At 34.3% G+C, this 23362-nt stretch overlaps 1 protein-coding gene across 4 annotated transcripts in view; it reads left to right on the top strand.

The window, feature by feature from the left end:
* LOC129717782 (acetylcholinesterase) overlaps positions 1 to 19463 on the top strand; it is a 111148-nt gene extending 91685 nt beyond the window's left edge. For 3 of the 4 annotated variants that reach the window (XM_055667939.1, XM_055667942.1, XM_055667941.1), the window contains 5 exons: positions 425 to 567; positions 626 to 778; positions 835 to 998; positions 1060 to 1235; positions 3344 to 19463. In XM_055667939.1, coding sequence (XP_055523914.1) covers positions 425 to 567; positions 626 to 778; positions 835 to 998; positions 1060 to 1235; positions 3344 to 3459 — 752 coding nt within the window. In that variant the 3' untranslated portion in view covers positions 3460 to 19463. The remainder of the gene's footprint in view (positions 1 to 424; positions 568 to 625; positions 779 to 834; positions 999 to 1059; positions 1236 to 3343) is intronic. The other variant, XR_008726742.1, reaches the window with a different exon arrangement.
* Positions 19464 to 23362: the final 3899 nt, after the last annotated feature.

Below are 23362 nucleotides of genomic sequence, written 5' to 3'. Positions count from 1 at the left end.
AAAAATCTCGTTTTACTCTGGAAATAACACTCTTTCAACTGATACATAAAAATCGGAAAACCGTGTATAACTTTGAACCCAATTTCAATCTAGTGTGCTTCTTGAATTACATTCTGTATTGACGAGTGCCCAAAACAAGATTTTTTTAACGTGCGCATTTTACTCACGTTACCTTATTTTATGAAGTTATTGATTGTTAGTTAACGCTTCAACTGAACTAATTTGAGTCTTTAAGAAACTAATCGAATTAAAACAAGTAGTTAACTAAGTTTCCTTCTTTCTATTATGAATAAACTCTTTGCTATTTTCTACCATACCAGTTGCAGGAGTTGAACAGCATTGTTGATCTTTTTTTTCTCTGATTATTTTACATTTTTTGAATATTTCATATTAGTAATTTACCATATTCTTGTATTCTCCACAGGCACATATTTTCTTCTTTATGATTTTATCGATTATTTTGAAAAGGATGCGGCCACATCATTACCAAGGGATAAATTTTTAGAGATAATGAATACTATTTTTAGTAAAGCATCTGAGCCGGAACGTGAAGCTATTATATTCCAGGTTAGCGTTAAGTTGTAGAAAAATTGACAACTTTCTAATAATCTAAATCTCTTTCCAGTATACTGGATGGGAAAGCGGCAACGATGGATATCAAAATCAGCAACAAGTAGGACGTGCAGTCGGTGATCATTTCTTTATTTGTCCTACTAATGATTTTGCTCTTGGGCTAAGAGAACGCGGGGCTTCGGTTCATTATTACTACTTTACTCATGTTAGTATTTAACTGTTTCAATATATCAAAAAATAATAGTTAGAATTTTATATTAGCGTACTAGCACATCACTTTGGGGCGAATGGATGGGAGTATTACACGGAGATGAAGTGGAATACATATTTGGACAACCAATGAACGCTTCTTTGCAGTACCGACAACGTGAGCGCGATTTGAGTAGACGGATGGTACTGTCGGTGAGCGAATTTGCACGATCAGGGTAATTTGTAATTTTTGCGTAAATAATGGATTTTCTAAGTAAATGTTGTGATGCATTATAGAAATCCTGCTCTAGAAGGCGAACATTGGCCGTTGTATACAAAGGAGAATCCAATTTATTTTATTTTCAATGCGGAAGGTGAAGATGATTTACGGGGTGAAAAGTACGGTCGGGGTCCAATGGCGACTGCTTGTGCATTCTGGAACGATTTTTTGCCACGGTTAAGAGCATGGTCAAGTAAGTTTGTACTTCTATATCGCTATAAATTAATGATATCTATGATAAAACTAGAGGCTGATCGCCAAAAAATTCATTTCTTTTTAAATTAAATAATAAAATGATAGTTATCACTAATCGCAGATATTCGAGATTTTTTACTGCAAAAAGGATAAAAATCCGTCAAGTAATTGATGATTAAATCTCGAATCGCCACGACGGAAACAAATGGTAAATCTGCAATGTGTGCCCAACAGATGGCAGTTATACATGGGTCCTGTATATCTGTGGGTGTGCAGTGTTGTTATTTAGCCTCTAACGAAACAATGCAAAATTGCTAAAACTGGTGGAACTCAAGAGAAAAAACTTTTCAGTTCAGCTGTTTTTTTCATTAAAGAAGGTTTTCTCGTTTGAACATAAAAAAACGTATGGAATAAAATTCACTTACGAAACATATTTTCATATTTATGTATGGAAGGTTTTACCAGGAAGTTCGGCTACATAGGAATGTGAAATGATAATATAAAGCCGGAAAAAGTGAAAAATATATCCAAATTCAAATGCTAATGAATCGGTTAGTTTTCGAAGGATTTCCTTCGTTCTTGTAGCAATCGATTGGAAAATCTTCTAAGTATCCTCTTAAATGCAGAAAATTCTTATTTTATTTTTCGAACTATTGTACTATTGAAAATTGTCAAGCCTTGTTAAAACGCAAAATTTAACCTCTTATTAGTCGTTATATGATTGCTTTCCCAAGCACGGTCGGCAGAATTATATACTTAGTAATTCGGAATGTACTATTTGGCCTGCATAAGAGCCTGTTTCAGCCAAAACTGCTCATATTAGTTCTAGAAAGCGACTGCAACAGTCCTTACTTAGCAGAACCAGCAGCAGCGGCAGCAGAATCAGCAACGATGGTAGCAAGGCCAGCTGGTGCAGCGGCACTTCCTCAAGTAAAATGCTGCCTTTGTGCAGTAGCGGGCAGCATCATTAGGTTCATTAGCCGGCACTTCCTCTAATGAAAAGTCGCCGTATTTTGACAGCACACAAATGTTTTGGGAGGCTGGCATTCAAAATTATGGCCCGTCAAATTGAAAACAGCTTTCAACTGTGTTATCAGGAAAATGCCGTAAGCCCCTCTGTCGGGGTAGCGCACAGATACGAATCAGGGGATAATCAAGGCTGTAGCTGCATCCAGATTGGAGGGAACAAACTGGAGACGTGTGCAGCAGCAGTACGGCACAACCATATTAACTTGGTTCCTAATTCTCGGCTTGGAGTGACGCCTTTTGAATTAATTGAAACGTTTGGTAACTGCCCAAAATGTGTGAGTCCTGACTGAAACTAAATTGCGTGCACGGTAAAAATGAGTGATTCCAAAACGAATGTATTGGTGAAGCAGGCGGTTGATTAAAATGTATTTGTATTTGTGTCTTCAAAGAGATGATATGAACACTCATGCAGTTGAGACAATACGAGGGAAGAAAATATTTATGTATGAGTGTCGGCTGACGGTTCAAGAGAAAAAAGGCCAAAATTGGCCAAATTCAAAAAGCGTCCGTTCGCCTCAAAGTTCGTCTAGTAAATCCCCTACAGACGAACTTTGAGGCGGACGGACGCTTTTTGAATTCGTGCCGGTCACCGCGGATAATATTCAAAAAGATGGCGGATCGCTCCAAACGAGGAAAGATTCAGCGCAAAAAGGAAAGTTACGACAGATATTACCGTTTGAAATCTGATGAAACATTTGCAAGTTTCATTACCAATTTCACTGAATGTACCCTGGTATAGAAATCAACGAGGTAGTCCCACGTTAAAACTATGATAAATTTGTGATCTTTTTAAAAGGGTGGGACAAATTCGGTTGAGATCTTGCGGAATGACAGGTAAATTAATTTCCATTTTTCTGTTTTGGAGGAGTCAATAACTAAAAAACATTTCTGGAACAAAAATTATTTTAAAATTAAAAATAAAATTATTATTCATACATGATGCTAAACCTAATAAAACTTTTAGAGTACAACGTCCACCTATCAATTAAATTTGTTTGTAGTTTAATTAAATTGAAAATGAATATGTAAAACATTGAATTGGTATAACATTAATAATTAAACTTAATCTCTTTTTAGTACCACCCAAGACGTCATGCAATCTGCTAGAGCAAATTTCGGCAGGGAGTGCAATGTATCTGGATATTAAAGTCGTAAAGGTGCTCACAGTGATAATATTGCTAAACTTATTCTAAATGCATCCAACTGTAACTATCATATCCACGTCACTATACAATGCAGAGCTAGTGAACAATTTAATCAGGAGAATGCAGAGCTTTACACGTGACCCTGTCATACATAATCATTAGAATTGATATTGAACATCATAGAGAGAATTAAAATGTTACCTTTAGTATTCTCACCGTTGCAACATGCTAATGATTCTGAATGAATCAAACAATTATTACAAAACAAGGTCGAAACTTTATGAAAACACGGGGAGTACTCAAAAATAAATCAAAGTTTACTGATGGTTGGGTCAGTTGGATAGGAAGTCTACTTTAATTTACGCAAACTTGTAGAAGTGACTTGATATTTTATAAGATGTGACAAGTGGAGCGCGGGCGCTTCTTAAACCATATTTTTTGTTGTTCACTTTTACACCTGAATACGGCCACACAAATATGCATGCTGCACTCTGCTAAAGGACCTATTTGTAACGTTGCGGGAAAAATGAAACTTGTGTAGTATTACAGAAAATACAAATGCGTTCTAATAAATGTTTAGAAATATACTTGTTAGATGTGCTGTTGATTTACATGCTTCATGTGAGTTCTGTTCTGTTGTTAATTTGAACATGCGTATTTTTGCTGACTTTGGCCGGCATACAATATTTTAAAAAGGCTAGAAATGTAGTCAAAGTAAATGTTTCGATGTTTTGCATGTTGTAATTGTAAGGTATTCAACGATAATAATATAATAATTATATCAGTATAACTGCACGTATCAATGGTTTACACTTGAATGTATAGTATGAAACAAACAAAAAATATTAGGCTAAAAAACAATGTTTTATCTCAAGGAGAAGCGGTGAATTTATGTCTTCTGACTGAAATTATTCTGTTCTAAATAATGAGAAAAGATAATTTATCACTTAGATACTAATGCAATGGACGACGGTTAGGACACAGATTATATATCTAGAGGTTCCGGTATTACAGAATCAACAAGTTTTTCCAGAGAAGACCTAACAAGTGCACTCTTTTAAACCCTATGGTGCAAAAGTGAGAAACAATGCATATCTCGAAACATAATACATATCACCTACCGGTTTAAAACGAAACTGAATTCTATGAATAGGGAACTGCACGCTTTTTTGTGTGTTGTAATAATTGACGTGCATTTTTATCGAAAAGTATTACTACGAAAAAGAATTTTGAATAGTTCTTTTAGTGCTACAAACCCACCCTCCCCTTTTTATACACATAGCGATTTTATACACACCATTTAATGAAACAAACAGTCAAAAGCAGATACTCCTAGCTCTCCATTGACCTTACAAAGCCTACATAGACTAAGAAATGAGAAAAAAATCACGTGGTAGTGAAAAGTTACATGTAGGGCAAGTCGTCAAAAATTTAGTCAACTCAAAGTGCATTTGTTGTTAGTTGTGCACATTTGCAGAAGCAAAACTTATGATTAAGCTAACAGGTTGTAGGTAAGCCTAATATATCTCAGACATCTCATCTGAATCTATTCGAAATTAGATCAACACAAAAAAGTGGAAATAAGAGCGAGTGGAAATAACCTACAATGGCACATACCAATATGATTTCCAGGTGTCGCTGTGTGTAAATAAGCAAGAAATGCAGTTCTAATTATATGGTGCAAAATAAAATTATAATACGTAAACTGTTACTGGTCGGTATAGTTTCCGTAGTATGCTTTTCCTTCGCATCGAAAAAAATACGACACTTAGGTAATTACATATGATGTCTGAGTAAGGCGCGCTTAAAAACACAAACATGCTGATGTAAAAACAGATATAGTATAATAGTAGTGGGGTATCTGAATAATTATTGAAAAAAAAATAACGCCAGCAACTGAACTTAGGGTTGAAAGCATAAAACTGAACTGATGAGATATACTGATGCGTGTTTTAGAGCCTGATCCTGACAAATGGTCAGTTTTATGATCATCAAGCATATGAACGTAACGCGATGAGTAGAGTTATATTTGAACAAGTACAGGTTATTCTTAAATGATTACTCTTGTTTACCAAATATGTTTATTTTATTGTAAATCTTATAGTTCCCCAATGACATAGTTTACTTTATAGCAAACAATATTTTCAAAATATATGCAATGCAGCTTAATGTCAACAAATACTCATATATAGCAAACTGAAAATCTGCGCTGATTTTATTTTTTTTCTATTTCTACGCTAAAATTAACTAATATCGCTTAAAGCTTCAAAATCTGAGTTTGGCTGTCAATTGAATCCAGGCTGCGAAAATCTTTATACCGAGTCATCCATGTTGATTTTGTACACATTAAGTTCAAATTTCGATTATGCTTCATTCTGTCCCTATAAGCATAAGTCTCACATGTGCTAGGGAGTCCCATAACACATGTGGAACGTAAGCTTCCAGCAACAGCATTGCATTTGTTAAAAAATCACCAGATTTTTTAACGTTTCCAAATCGATCTCGATTTGGTTTTTCGGAAAAATAAATAACTGATATGATAGATTTATACCTGATAGCTCAAAATTTGTCTGAAATAGGGCCATTCAAATTCAAAGACAAAGTTTCTAAACAAAAGTTGCGAAGTGAAAATTTCGTTTATCTGGTGCAATAATATCTTTGACCAACTAATCATGTTGTAACAGCATGTGAACCAAACAGAAAAACGTTTTTTGAACTTATTTTTTTGAACTAAAAATCTGTTAACTCATTTTTCGAACTAAATGTCTGATAACTCGGCAATTTCTCGCTGAATAACAGATCGATCAAGTTGGGTTATCTTCAGTTTTGAATAAATAAAAATGGGGCACTTATTCCAGCATAAATATTTTTATAAATGTAGCTTGGCTTCACAAAAATCATATTGGCATTCGCTATAATATGTGATCGTATAATGCAAGCCCTACGAGAAATGTGACCAGCTTGTAACTTCGGTTTGCTTCGGTTTTTAGCTCCACCCGTGATTGACTGAATATGATAGCATGAATTTGTGCAAATATATGAAAGGGTTTTGACATACCGTGTTACTAACTACAGTGTAGGTATATAGGTAACACTAGAATTCCACAGTAGCAATTTAGGGACGGGCGAGCGATTTTAGGATTAAAGGGGGACAGTATTTGGTAAGGAGTCCCGTGATAGTGTGTAGTTTACTATGAGTTTAACTAGGAAACCTTACAACAAACTGCAAGGTTCAATAAACTATTTTGCTCGCAACTCTGGGCGTGCTGCCATTAGAATACTATTTTCAACTTTTCCCATGTAGTTTGTCTTCAATGGCGTATGAAGAATGGTTTGGAATCTATGAACTATTAGGTTGATTCTTGTCTTGCTACATCATCAATAATTACTTTTGATCACAGAGTCACCGGGTACCCAGAATAAGGATACCTTGTTCCGACGAAGAGCTTACTTGCTGTACTGCACTCTCCACCTAGTTTGGATACACATTTTACGGACTTTTAATTTTGGGTGTGCTGCAGTCATATTGTTACACAGATGTATATTAAGTTTGTTTCTGTTGTCATAACGCTGAGACACTACAAAGTAATATTTTTATTTGTAGACAACCGACATGGGCTTGCATTTGGTAATGTTAGTTATCAGCTAGCTTTCATGGCAGAGAAAGAGAGAGAGAGAGAGAGAGAGAGAGAGGCATTTATTATGACAAATCGTTTAACTGCTGCTTAATTCTAGGCAATCAAACAAAATTAATTGATGTTTGCACACCTTCCAGTTGGTCTCGAGGTACGATGCTGGCCTAACAAGCCAGTCGTCGTTGGTTCGAGTCTCGGCTCGGGAGAGACTGTTAGTGTCAGTTGGATCGTAGCGCTAGCCCCGCAATTGTCCGGTACACTAACAGTTGGCTGCGAAGTCTGTGTATAAGAAACAAATGGTCAAGTTCCGAATCGAAATGTAGCGCCAAGGCTTTGCTTTTTTTTTAATTGATGTTTGCATTAATTTTCTATATTCACCGGAAAGCGCAGTGGTGAATACTCGAGCAGGAGAAAATATCATTATAATATCACAACAAGATATTGGAAATACATCTCATTTTGATCTTATTATGGTTTACATAGTTGGTAAAATAACAAAAAATAATTCCAAAATATTGTCCCGCCAAGACTATATGAATAACAAAGCTTGATATTTCAATAACAAACCAATAACACAGTGCAACAATTTTTTTGCCTTGGCTCTTATGTATGATTTTTTGATGAAGTTTGATGTGAAAATAAATTTCCCTGAATTTGAACATATTTCAACTTAAGGGGCAACAATGGCGCCATTTTGAATTTTTGAGAAACCGGTAATTTTTGTGGTTTTTCCGACGCCATTTTGTTTTGAGGCCAAATATCAAAATTCTAAGAGTTTGTCCACATATAAGCATCCTTTTACCCATGTTTTGAAAAAAAAAAACAGATCTTAAATCGGACAAAAACTGAGCTCAAAACGGTGATTCTACGAAACCGGTTTTTGGCATAGTTTTAGTATATTTCACAAAGCAAAATAATATCGATTATTTCTGAGTATTAATGGTAATTCGCTAATATCTTAAAGTGGTAGTCAAATTATATCTTATTTTGAGTAAAAAAGTCTCAGAAATCAAATGGTAGGTGTCTGATCTACGTAAAATGTCAGCAAAATGTCGATTTTGCCCCAATTCCCCTACAATACTAAAATAGGTTTATCTGCTGACATTTTACGTAGATCAGACACCTACCATTCGATTTCTGAGACTTTTTTACTCAAAATAAGATATAATTTGACTACCACTTTAAGATATTAGCGAATTACCATTAATGCTCAAAAATAATCGATATTATTTTGCTCTGTGAAAAATATACTAAAACTATGCCAAACCCGGTTTCGTAGAATCACCGTTTCGAGCTCAGTTTTTGTCCGATTTAAGATCTGTTTTTTTTTCAAAAGATGGGTAAAAAGATGCTAATATGTGGACAAACTCTTAGAATTTTCATATTTGGCCTCAAAACAAAATAGCGTCGAAAAAACCACAAAAATTACCGGTTTCTCAAAAATTCAAAATGGCGCCATTGTTGCCCCTTAAATTGAACCCAAGTAACAAAACGGGTTTTATCAAAGTTTTATAGCGCTGTTTAGGCTTTATTGAGGGCTATAAAACTTTGATAAAACCAATATTGTTACAAGGGAAATATGTTCGAACTTGGGGAAATTCAGTTTTGCATAAAAATACACAAAAAAATTATATATAGAAGCCAAGGCAGAAAAAAAAGTCAATTTTTGTTGCACTGTGTAATTTGCATTAAAAATCATGAAAATGACCGATACAGATATTTTCAACTTATTGTACATTGAATGCATAACTGATATATTATAAATAATCAATAACGAACAATTTTCACTTATAAACTTACTTTTATTGAGATGTTTTAAAATCAACTCAAATATTTCATTGAAGGCATAGCGAGATATGATATCAAAATTTTATGATATTTCCATATGAATGTTTGAAACGTGAATACTTTCGAATAACACGATAAGTCCTCATAGTTAAATATGTTATTGATGAGCTATGATTTTTTATGCTCTCCTGCCTGGGTATCAACAAGATTTTAATTATTGGTGCATAATATGAAACATCAAGCCTAGGTAATGCATGTTTGGTAAAAAAAATCGAATTCATTACAATTAGGTGAGGGCATTACAACAATGTCGCAAATCAGAACAGTTACTTTGCACGAAAAGCACCTCTTCACTATGTTCGTTTAAAGCCTGATTGAAACTGATTACAATTTAAGCAGTGGCAAAAACATTAGTATAGTTTGCATAAAGACGAATCATGCAGAACTTCATGCAATAAAAAATAAAATAGATAAAAACTACAGGTACTAAGTAGCATTCACTTTTGTCTTCACCAAAGTTTAAAAAACTTCTTTCGGAAGGATAGGGAAATGATCATTTTCAACGATTGGTTCGGAGTAGGGTGGTTTACCGGTAAAACAAAAACCGGTAAAACCGATATTTTTTTCAATACCGAAATACCGGTATTGAAGAGGCGAAAAAACCGGTATTTTCGGTAGCTTTCTTAAAATTCAAAAAAATTTGTCACAATATTCATAAATCATTGTAAAGCTAATGAATGCTACCTACTTAGGTAGGCTTTACAAATCGCATGACGGTGTATATAATAAATACATTTAGACAGAAGCAACATTGAAAATTAATTTGTTCTTACCTATTCATCAATTTTATGTTTCTTTCTTGTTTGTTCTGCTTGGAATTAAACGATGAGTTTGTGTGTATTGATAACATGTCGAAAAACTTCATATCAATCAAGCAGAACTTTTATTTTCTAATAGCTAATAGCTAATCTCTTTACACACTCATACATACAGAGACAACTCGTGGGTTTTGAACCTACCAGCTCAACTACAAATTCTTAAAATCATAGTTTGGGGCATCACAATCATGTCCGCGAAAAAACGCAAGTCATTATTCGTTTTGTGATATTTAAAAGTAAAACAAAAAAAATAACAAATAAATATAAATTTGGATTAAAAATTTATTTTTTGTTCGGTGTCTCCGTATGCCACAGGTTACACCAAATTATGGACAAATTGCTCCTGATACAAAGTGTTTATAGGATGAAATAATCAATCAATAAAGAATTTCATACTAAGAATTACTGCTCCTTATTTTGAAAAAGTGAAATTCAAATAGATGCAGCATGGCCAAAGCTTCGTCGCCCAAACCGCAGCGGATTTTATTAGCAATAATTCTAGCTGAGAAACTCAGGTTCAACTGAATTTGGACGAACTGCCTAAAAAGCATCGAACACAATAGAGAAGTATCTATCTTCGATTCCTTCGGATTCGTAAAATGTAAATTCTTGTCTGATCGTCATTTAATTTTCTTTTCAGTCATTTACTTTGCTCAACAGTTTCAAATATTGTTTCTCTAAGAATTTCAAAGTTATTCAAAAATTTAAAACTGGTTATGCGATGTGAAAGAAAATTGAAATAAAAATCTACATGTTTTTTTGTTAATGTGAGTTTAGAACTTATGTTCTTCGTAATCATATCACTGGATCCATTCATTGAAGTTTTTCAAACACTGGTAAATTTATCCAGTGGTGTATGTGGATCATATACCACAAGATTCTTTTTAAGATTTGGGTCGCAGTGACCCAAATCTTAAAAAGAAATCAGAATCGTAATGAAGCATAGGTACTCATAAATGCAAAAACATAATTATACAGCGACACGTCCATAGATGCAACCTGGGACGCTAGGTGAAAAATAAATTTCAAATCCAAATTTATGTATATATTTAATTGTTTTTCAGTTTTATTTTTAAATAGTGCAGAGAGAATGACGTACGTTTATTCTGCGAACATGATTGTCATTACTTCCCCAAACTATGATTTTCAGAATTTTGTAGTTGAGCAAGTAGGTTCAAAGACCACGAGTCGCCCCTGGTTTGTATTAATCCGAAAAAATAAAAATACCGGTTTTACCGGTTTTTATTTGTATGAATACCGAAATACCGGTTTTTCGAAAAGTCGGTAATACCGACCACTCTAGTTCGGAGTTAGCTGTTATCTATCTAAGGGGGGGGGGGGGTGATAGACTAATTACATCAAATAGAACTACATGTGCAAGTCAGGTAGAAAAGAAGCTATATTACAAAAGCATCATCTCAATTCAGGGGCTACTCAGCTGATGCGATGTGCATAAACTTCCAAACATTGAGATTCGATTTTCTTACACTCTCAACGAGTTTCCGCTGTCCCAAATTATCTACTTATGCAATAACTGCATAATGTAGAACGACTGGAGTCGTTCATTCTTTCATTTGCAATAGTATGTGTACACTGAGTTTGAAAAACCGTTAGGGTGGAGAATTGTTTGGTTCTGTACTGCAAAAAGATGGGAGTGCGATGGGATGCAACGGGCCGTGGACATGGGTAGATATCGCTACATCACATCGGCTTCCAATGACTTTGGAACACTGAAGCAAGCGGTGTTGGTGTTTGCATTATGGTCGATGAAAAAGAGAGAGTAGGTTCACTACCCGTCATAAGTTTGGAATCGCTTTACTGAGTATTGCAACACCCAGTTTGAATATTGCAACGCCTCCCGAAAAGTTTAGCATCACCTGGAATAGGCGGATATTTCGTGTTTTTGACAACCTAGAAAGTTGCGGTTTTCAGCAAACTTGTTCCGAAGGTCAAAGGCTACTGTATGGTGGCCAATTCAGTGTGAAATTCTACCGCTATGTGGCGCTAGATGGCACACAATTTGTCGGATTTTGAACTTAACTAATCTCACGATTCAGACCTGCTAGAAAGTTGCGGTGTTCAGCAAACTTGTTCAGGATGCTTAGGGCTTCTACATTACCCCACTATGCGGCGCTAGGGCTCATGTAGTCCTTCGTATTCAACGCCGTATAACGTATAACGCCGCATGTGTGTTCCAAACTATTCCATTGAGGCTATTTTCATTACAATTCAGTGTCAACACTAATCAAAGACACCCAGTGTCCTAATTGAAATACGACTACGACAACTTCGGCAACCACCAGGGCGAATGTTTTTGACTTCGTGTATACATTTCGGGTGTCTGCTCGTTGGATGGGGCGTACACGCGCCTTATCGAACGCGCCATGTACTGCAGTCACAATCACTCGGCTTGCATATGAGCCGACGGCGTTGCGTGTTCGGTCATCAGCTTGCAGCGGAAAGTAATACGAAATGCCCTCTGTGGTGTTCAAATCCTTCATCATCGGATTAGAGGCATGTCTACTGCAACTGTTTGCAGCCGAGGTAATCAATTTAGTCGCGATATTGTCTATTTTTCCCATTGTAGAACGGGTTGTTAATGTTGGTGATCAAACTGTCAACATGCCAACACAGTCGCATGCTATATGTTATGTCAAATGAAAGCACTTCTTTAGAATAAACACACACAAGCTTACGTATTGTGTGTGGTGATCAAATTGTCAACATTCAAATTGGTTTCACTTCGTCATGTGTACACATAAGTGTAAAAGATGTGATTATTCAGCTAAACTAAGTTCGAAGCGCTCGAAATTACATGCACACTAGCGCTGCGGTGCGGTTGAAATCCGCACTATACTGTCCGCCAATTACAAGCCTTTGACCTCTTGAGTAACTTTGCTGAAAATCGCAACTCTCTCAATGATGGGATTATTGAGCTGAATAGCGTTCAAAACACTCAAAATTTCATGCACACTAGCGCTGCGTTGTGGCTGAATTCCGAACTATACTCTCCTCCAATCACAAGCCCTTGACCTCCTGAGCAACTTTGCTGAAGACCACAACTCTCTAGGATTCCAGAATCAAGAGATAGAGTTACATTAATCTGCCCATATCAAGTGATGCTAAACTTTTCGGGATGTTGCAATATTCAAATTGGGTGTTGCAATACTCAGTAAAGCGATTCCAAACTTATGACGGGAAGTGTACATGATAGAGAAACAAAATATGTATGATAGCACGTTCGGCGCACTGTTTTGTTCCGATTTAATTTGCTTCATAATTGTGAATCCCAAAACTAAGAATTTTTTTTTTATATTATTTATTTATGCTCTATAATAATTCATATAAAAATACTGAAATCCTCCGAAGAATATATGAACACCCAATCAAACGATTATGATATGCTTAATACAAACCTTAACTTTCTGGATTGCAAACTGAAACTTTGGAAATTGTGGAAACTTTAGATAGCTTTGCCTGTGTGACTTGAGTTGTTTGTATTGCAGCATTACTAGTTTTCGAATGATATTAACAAACCCATCAAAAACTGAGAGGATTATGACACGAAGACTACGTAGCGGTTACTTTTGTTTTCATCACACGAATTAGGGATAAATAATTTTTGTTTATTTCTATTTCCAATATGGCACATTTTGAGGTGATGCATTTGGTAGTTATTGTATTTTTTGACAAAAACCATGATTTCAAACTAAACGAATTATCAACAGCATATAATATAGCATACATGAATTTTAATATTCTGCTGCATGCATTTAGATAATCAGCTGGTCTGATAATACAAGGTAGAAAAGGAACTGCGAAAGTAAGTGCTAATGCCAACTCGCTTGTATGAGAAAAGCGGTTCTTCTTGTTGAGAACATTGTGAATACCATTCTAGTAGGCACGCGTGGAAGTATTCTGTGGTCGTCACTACCCGTTGCAATTGTTTATATTTACAATGAGCTTAGTTGTAGTTCTCGGTATAATAAGCACCATCAACCCGCTTTACTTCTTTTACTATTACTATAATTTACTCAAGTATGCAGAAGGAATTTGTGACGGAAGTTTTAATATCATTAACACAAACAAATTGAATGGACACAAATTGAAAGTGCACTTTTCCATGTTACAAGAAAAAAGCAATGTTCAATTATATTGCTACAAAAGCATTTGCTTACTGTTTCAATTAGGACTTTTTCACTCAATGCATTTATTTGACACGGCCAATAATCCCTAATCGTTATCTCATCCTTATCCTAACCGATGTTTTGATCTGCAGTTTTTCATTTTGCATATAGCAAGTGATTGCTCCTGTTGAAATGTTCTCATATCGTAGGGGGTGTGTGTAGTATTGGGGTCCAATAGTGTTCTTGTCATTTTGTTGGGTGTAGGCGAAGAGAAATGGGATTAGATTTGGGCATGGATAGATTTCAGGAAAACATTCATAAGGTATATACAGGGACGGTCGGCGCTCGCTTAGACATCACGAACAGGAACAGTTGGCTGCTTATCTCCGGCCTGAATAGAATGTCATCGCTTTACCAGTTCCCTTTTGGTTCAAGAGTTTTGCCAACTGATGATCGTATTTTGACGTATACGTAATACAAAAAAGTCAGGCAACTGGTCTTTCATATATTCCACCATTTCTTACGCCTGCTTTAGCCAAATTGTCCGTTTTCTCATTGCCCGTTATCCGTCCGTCATCGATAGGAGAGCCATGGCCATTATTCCATTATCTTTAGGGTATGTAATAGTAATTATACGAGGTAGACAAAATGCGGAGTTCTTATTAATGCTATAAGGGCTTAGCTAGCTGGAAACGGTGTTGGTAATAGTTAATACGTCACCTGTGGAACGCTGCGGCGAAGCAAACATAAAATAACGTTTATACAGGGAACGCACTAACTATTTCCGAGTATTGTGCTTTTGAAAATTCGAAGTGGCGGTTCGAAGTCGGTAATTTGTGGTGACGACACCGTTTCACATAAAAAGCTGGGCATATTGGACAAGAACCTTACAAAAAAGCAGTAAAACTGAGGACCGCAATGATATTTTTCGGAAATCGATAGTGAATATATTACAAATACATAATCCGTAAGATGTGCTGGATTTTGTTCACAACCAAAACGAGAACACATTGTCTGTGGTAATTACTACTCAAAATACCAGAATGGAGGCTTTTAATTTTTTATGACTGGCTCGATGCGGATTGAAAATATCAGGATTGTTTTGGTTAGAACATTTTGAGCGGCGTAGTGTTCTGATCTATTCTTCAACATGTGCCACTCGTCACTTTGGTTAGTGGCAGTTGATGAACGCTAACACCGATTGGGACTGATCGTTCAAAAAATGTGGGTACCAAATACTATACTGAGCAACTCTGATATGGGTTAAAGTTTCGCAATGTTCGTGAATTGTGGACGAAGGTTTCCTATATTCCCTCAAAATAGAAACCAGAGTGCTAAGCACATGAATTTTCATCGATTTATTCGATTGCAAAATGAATAAAAACGCAAGGCTCTCCCAAACGCTCCAACTGTTGCATGGACATAGACTTTTCATTTATTGCTTCCCCTCAGCCAGAACAGGTTGATTCATATATAGCATGTTTGTTTTAATATAACACATTTGACAAGTTCTTCTATTAATCCATTTAGACCGATATAGAAACTACTCAAAAGTCATCAAGATCAGCAAAGTTTTTATTCACTAAAGCCATGTTTGTAAAAGCATACATAAAAAGCTAATAATACATGTCATGAAATGACATCTCTATCGCCAAAAAAAGTTACACTCTTGAGGCGAAAAAGATGATAAATTAAATATTGGAATTACTCATTTGCATGCATCAATTTTCAAACTACAACTATCAAATGGCTCGAATGGTCGGCGTGCAGCCTAACTGTGCCAAGCGCCATATACGTTATTTCGAGTAATTGGTGTTGAAAGTTTTAGCCAGTATGTTTTCTGCAATGTACTACAGAGAAGTTATAGTATCATTGTGAACTATTCGAATGGATACGTTTTATCATGAAAGATTAATAATTTTCACATCCAACTCAATTTAAAAACAATGGCGCTTGATTTTGTGCCGTGTCAAATGTTGTGTGAAAAAAAATGGCGCTTGGTTCGGTCTGGTCGTACACCGACCATATAAGAGAAGGAGTTCCGGTAACTTAACTTGATATTAGAAAAGACTTAGATCATAGTGTTGAAGTAGTAGTTAACTATTTTCTCCTCAATTCCTTTTTCTGTTAGTGTGAATCTCTGGGTTACGCTTTTCATTGTACGAGAAAATAAAATTTATGGCAGATATCGTTAATATGAATCATGAGGAGAGTTGCCTGCTCGGTAGTTGGTGATTGTGAATTTGTAAAGTTGGAAAAGATTTTATTCGCGACATCAGACCTACGACAGCAGGTAGTACTGTACATTAAGTTCTTCGGTACCAAATTTCTACTAAGGACGAATTTTCTTCTTGTAACATGGTATTGTGAAAAACAAAGCAAACTTTCAACGAATGAACCAAACAATCAAAAGCCTTTCGTTATAGCAAATAAATTAAAGCAGGTAAAATCTACCCCACACAAACTCCACTACAACAGAATGCATTAAAAAATAAACGTAGAATACTTATGTCAATTGTATTTAATTAAGTACTAAACAACACTAACAATAAATAGCATGTAGAAACTACACATCCTAATACTCTCTTTTAGAGCTGATATTTTGTATGGAAATATTGTGCAACGCTTTATAGAAGACTCTTTTACTGAAATAAGCTATCAAAATACTATTAGACTGTCGCAAGTATTTGTGCGGCTTATGTTAAGACCATGAACAATGAAATGAAACTAGATATATTATTGTGATGAAGTATAACAAATAAAATGCAAAAATCATTTCATGTTGAGTCCTACACAATTTCAAATGCTATATGAATAATTAGTATGTCCAGCACTATATAGCAATCGGATTCGAAGTCAAAACCTTTACTTATATTTTGAAAGTAAAAAAAAAATGATTATACCAACCTGTTTGCTCCACCACCAAACAACACTTATTCGAAATACCTACAATTATAAGAAAAATTATAATATGCAGAATATAGAATATAACGGCAAAAATAGTTTGTAAAATGTTTAGCCCATGTAAGCAATTATCAAAACAAGGTTTTAGAGGACAAACGTACATATACAGATCAATAAGCCTGTTAATGTGCTTTATTCTCGGTAAATTGGAAATGCAAAATGTTTTTACAGAGTATTGTAAAGACGTTAGAATATTGATGACAATTAGTTTCAAATGTTAGAATATGAAATTAATACCAAATAATGATGCTTATGACAACTTTTACAAACACCCTGTAGGTTATCCCTCTAGAAAAGAATTATTATTATAATAAAATAAACAAAGAACATAACAAATACACTATCAAATGTTATGCGACTGAGATAATCGTTCTTGAGAAGGTTTGTCGGCTAAACTTCGATCGATTATGTATTAATTCGATTTTATAAAATGTATTTTTACAATGCTTTTATTTTCAATTACTGCCTGTTTTTTGTGCCAATCATTGATCTTCTAAAAGGCGACTCCAATACGCAGGGAACTAACCATCCATTTACTTCCACGTAAGATGGAAGGCAAGAGTCCGAAAATTTAGTTCCGGAGGATATTAAATCCTAGGAATTCACCGAGATCTAGTTAAGCTGTGAGAGATCATGTTGCACTACTCCACACCCACCAATACCTATCTCGGCTTTGAGATCCGACCACAGTATACCGGAGTAGTTGGCGAAGAAGTTACTGACGATAGGCCGACAGCATGAGTATTACAAATAATAGGTTTAAGTTTAAATTGAGTTGTATATTACCACTTAACGATATTTCATGTGCTTTCGGCCGCTGGAAATAAAATATTTCCAAAAATAACTTATTGATGGATTGTTAAAATGCCAAAACAGTCGCAAATATGGTAAATAACTAAAATTATTGATTGGCATTATTCGATTCGCAATGTTTATGAATTCTTGTGTATATACTCATTACTACCAAGAACCAAACATTAACTATTTTGAGTTGTTCTTTATTTTAAAATGCATTTTATTCTAGTTTACAATATTTCTAAGGTTGAACAACATCATGTTCTGAAGAAGTGTGTGAAAAAAGTGTTGAAAACTATGTTTTCTCCATTTTAAAATGAAATGCCTCATAAACCAGAGCGTCAAACGATAAAAATATAAATTTTCACTAATCGCAGACCTTCTCATGAATTTTGAATAAGATTATCAGAATGTCATATGCAAGTTTACACAAAATGCCAAAATTTCATTTCTTTAAATCGGTTTCAGTGGAATTTTATTTCATAGGAATCTATGCTCAATTCAAAGTGTTCGTTCTACTTCAGTTGCCGATACGATTGAGTACAGATACATGTGAAGAGCAAAAATGTGTTCAAAACAAACCACAGATATCTTTGTTTGATCACTGTTTGATGTAGTGCGAATGTGGTGCATTTCTGATTTAATTTGCACTGTAACGCTCTTAATTACTGCCTTTCTTTTTATCTTCTGATTACGCTTATTTGGCTAAACAAGACTGAATTGACATTGTCAATCAAACGTCACCTAATAATGCATGGCATTAACGTCTTTGCTGTGCTAGTATAAGATATTCTGGGCACTGTTTTGAGTAATGTTCTACTCTGATTATTATCATTTATTGGATCATTTATGTATATGTTTGCTTTTGTACCTTGTAATGTTATAAAAAATATAATGATGAACTTTGCCACTCATCATTCGACCAGAAATGCTTCAGAACACACGCTTTGGTTGTAAAGAATTTCAAAAGATATACGCGATTGAAAGTTTTATGAAATGCTTATCCAACTCAAAGCGTTTCAGTGAAAAGTTTCCATCGTGAAAAATGAATATCAATATGCACTGAATATGAAAATATACCGTGAGTCGCAACGATACACATCATAAAGAAACGTATACCCGTGCAAAATCAGGAATTGAACCCAAATAGACGGTTCTGATGCTTGATGCAACATTCCAGTTGACTGTGGCTCTTATGATACTGAAATGTGCTAACCATCAATTGTGCCGAAAATAAAGTTGCGCAATAACTTGTAATTGCATTTTTTTGCAATGTGTCGCAGAAAGTAAATCCTTAGTTGGTTCACTCTTATGTATGTCACATCGAGTTCAAGATATATAGACTTAAATAATTACTTAAAGTATTGAGAAACAATGTTTGTACCCAAAACATATCAGAGACTATAGGAAAGGGATACATATCAACTATATATTTATACATAGGCCATATGTATTTTGTAGTCTACATTATTAGCGAAACCATAGTGTATGACAAAAGTATGAAGAGAAAATTTTATAAAATTATCAACAAAGGTAAAAAAGGTCACATAGTTAAAAAAGTTAAATCATACAGAAAACCTACAATGCTACACTCACATCCAGATTTAGAAAGTAAATAGCAGAGACTTTATTCTACTAAGAACCAAAAAAGAGAAAATATACTAAACAAAGAATATTGTGGAAGTAATCATGGCACACATACTGTAAACAAAATAAACTTGTCCACGATGAATCCCAGCAAAATGTAACCGCAAATGCAAAAAAATAAATAAATAGAAAGACGGCTTTTAAAAAATGGTGACATAATTTGTTGCTAATTGCATCTTACACAGATTATAAAAAATATAAAGAAGAATTTAACATTATTGATGTGCATGAAATTAAAGATGACAATTGCCCCTGTAAAACACGACGACGTTATATTTATTTATCCCAACGTTTCTGCCCTTGTTGGTGCCTTCATCAGGAAACTCCTTTTTTGATCGTATTGGGTATTTTCGTCACTGCGACCAATTTTTTGATATTTTGTGACATCAAAATTTGTGAAACTCTTAAATTTTGTAAAACTCTTAAAAGTAGTAATTAGTTACAATTTTTCATAACGAGTGAACAAATTTGCTAGCTAACAATAATCGTTATTGAACCTAGTCAAGTGGTTGCATCTGTAGATCAGTGGTAAATATTTCGGTCGCAAATATGGTAAATAACTAAAATTATTGATTGGCATTATTCGATTCGCAATGTTTATGAATTCTTGTGTATATACTCATTACTACCAAGAACCAAACATTAACTATTTTGAGTTGTTCTTTATTTTAAAATGCATTTTATTCTAGTTTACAATATTTCTAAGGTTGAACAACATCATGTTCTGAAGAAGTGTGTGAAAAAAGTGTTGAAAACTATGTTTTCTCCATTTTAAAATGAAATGCCTCATAAACCAGAGCGTCAAACGATAAAAATATAAATTTTCACTAATCGCAGACCTTCTCATGAATTTTGAATAAGATTATCAGAATGTCATATGCAAGTTTACACAAAATGCCAAAATTTCATTTCTTTAAATCGGTTTCAGTGGAATTTTATTTCATAGGAATCTATGCTCAATTCAAAGTGTTCGTTCTACTTCAGTTGCCGATACGATTGAGTACAGATACATGTGAAGAGCAAAAATGTGTTCAAAACAAACCACAGATATCTTTGTTTGATCACTGTTTGATGTAGTGCGAATGTGGTGCATTTCTGATTTAATTTGCACTGTAACGCTCTTAATTACTGCCTTTCTTTTTATCTTCTGATTACGCTTATTTGGCTAAACAAGACTGAATTGACATTGTCAATCAAACGTCACCTAATAATGCATGGCATTAACGTCTTTGCTGTGCTAGTATAAGATATTCTGGGCACTGTTTTGAGTAATGTTCTACTCTGATTATTATGATTTATTGGATCATTTATGTATATGTTTGCTTTTGTACCATGTAATGTTATAAAAAATATAATGATGAACTTTGCCACTCATCATTCGACCAGAAATGCTTCAGAACACACGCTTTGGTTGTAAAGAATTTCAAAAGATATACGCGATTGAAAGTTTTATGAAATGCTTATCCAACTCAAAGCGTTTCAGTGAAAAGTTTCCATCGTGAAAAATGAATATCAATATGCACTGAATATGAAAATATACCGTGAGTCGCAACGATACACATCATAAAGAAACGTATACCCGTGCAAAATCAGGAATTGAACCCAAATAGACGGTTCTGATGCTTGATGCAACATTCCAGTTGACTGTGGCTCTTATGATACTGAAATGTGCTAACCATCAATTGTGCCGAAAAGAAAGTTGCGCAATAACTTGTAATTGCATTTTTTTGCAATGTGTCGCAGAAAGTAAATCCTTAGTTGGTTCACTCTTATGTATGTCACATCGAGTTCAAGATATATAGACTTAAATAATTACTTAAAGTATTGAGAAACAATGTTTGTACCCAAAACATATCAGAGACTATAGGAAAGGGATACATATCAACTATATATTTATACATAGGCCATATGTATTTTGTAGTCTACATTATTAGCGAAACCATAGTGTATGACAAAAGTATGAAGAGAATATTTTATAAAATTATCAACAAAGGTAAAAAAGGTCACATAGTTAAAAAAGTTAAATCATACAGAAAACCTACAATGCTACACTCACATCTAGATTTAGAAAGTAAATAGCAGAGAATTTATTCTACTAAGAACCAAAAAAGAGAAAATATACTAAACAAAGAATATTGTGGAAGTAATCATGGCACACATACTGTAAACAAAATAAACTTGTCTACGATGAATCCCAGCAAAATGTAACCGCAAATGCAAAAAAATAAATAAATAGAAAGACGGCTTTTAAAAAATGGTGACATAATTTGTTGCTAATTGCATCTTACACAGATTATAAAAAATATAAAGAAGAATTTAACATTATTGATGTGCATGAAATTAAAGATGACAATTGCCCCTGTAAAACACGACGACGTTATATTTATTTATCCCAACGTTTCTGCCCTTGTTGGTGCCTTCATCAGGAAACTCCTTTTTTGATCGTATTGGGTATTTTCGTCACTGCGACCAATTTTTTGATATTTTGTGACATCAAAATTTGTGAAACTCTTAAATTTTGTAAAACTCTTAAAAGTAGTAATTAGTTACAATTTTTCATAACGAGTGAACAAATTTGCTAGCTAACAATAATCGTTATTGAACCTAGTCAAGTGGTTGCATCTGTAGATCAGTGGTAAATATTTTTCCATTTCGGTGAGTTTCAAATAAGTTATATAAATGAGATAAAATTAGCTTAATAGAGAAAATACAAATTGTTTGTCTAGTTTTATACGCCTGGTGGCGGGTGGAATTTATTTTCACTGTCGAAGTGGTTTTAGTGGTTTAAATTTGGTTAAAGTCAGGTTAACTGTGATTCCTTCTTCAAGTCTGTTTTTAAATTTGTGTAAGATGACATAGCCTCTAATGTTTCAAAATCTACCCAGTCAACATTTTCATACGTATAATAATATCTCGATTCCAATATCCGCACTCATATATATCGTACAAACTCGCATTTGATGCACAAACATATACAGCATATGCGTACTATTTTGGAGCGATATACGTGCAGAGGAATAATGGTATGCAATTTATTGATATAGAGCAAGATCGTGCGAAATGACCTATGGTCGAATATCGACCATTTTTGATTTGAATGAAACTTTGCACACGTATTTGGCTTAGCAAACTGAGCATTTTTCAATGAGTAATATTCTAAAAGGGCGTATGCCTTTTGGCATAGGTTTTATTCGAAGCATTGTAGCCCAGAAACCGTTGGTTGTCTAAAAAAACTGTCTGAGAATGAGTTGTAGGGAATTAAAAATGCACCATAAAAAAATATACACTGTACAAAAAATTTTTTTTTGGCCAAAAAAAATTAAAAATAAACATTGAATTTCAATTAAAAAAAAAGAGTTGAATTTTTTTTATGTTTTTTTAAAGAAACTTGACGTTAATACGCAACTTTTAAAAAAAAGTCCAGGATGGAGAAATGAAAAATATTTTTTTTATGGTAGATTCATTTTTTTATAAAAATTCTAACTTAAACATTTTTCAAAATATTTGTATTCTGATGATTTAGAAAGATGCAGAGAGTCATTTTGAATCAAAAAAACTCTTGGTAGTAAACATTCTAAAGGCATTGATTTTCGAGTTATTTCTAATTTAAGCTCGAAAAATTATAATTATTTAGGAAAATACACGTTTTTCTTAATTTGACCATGGTACTCCAGCAAAAACCATACGTTCATTGGAATGCTTGATCAAAAATATACAATTCACTCTTTGACAACAAAACGATTGGATAAATAACTCAAGCGCTAAACCTTAGCCAACCTACACGTTCCCCCTTGCCGAATGTTTTATAAAAAAATATGTTTGTCGTGCAACACTACCTACTTGTTTACTAATAATAACTGTTTGTAAAGTACGCAACCAATAACTACTGGGTTACCTATAATATCTGTTTTCGTATATAAATACGATTGCACTACTCCAGATGTGTTAGTAACAGTTTGCATTTTGTGAAGATGAATAAAGTGAAAATGAAATACACCAAGCCCAGTTTTTTTAGTTTTAGCCAGTATGTTTTCTGCAATGTACTACAGAGAAGTTATAGTATCATTGTGAACTATTCGAATGGATACGTTTTATCATGAAAGATTAATAATTTTCA

The sequence above is a fragment of the Wyeomyia smithii genome, chromosome 1 (assembly GCF_029784165.1).
Source record: "Wyeomyia smithii strain HCP4-BCI-WySm-NY-G18 chromosome 1, ASM2978416v1, whole genome shotgun sequence".
NCBI lineage: Eukaryota > Metazoa > Arthropoda > Insecta > Diptera > Culicidae > Wyeomyia > Wyeomyia smithii.
Note: the sequence above shows the minus strand (reverse complement) of the source record. Positions and strands in the feature narration are given on the sequence as shown.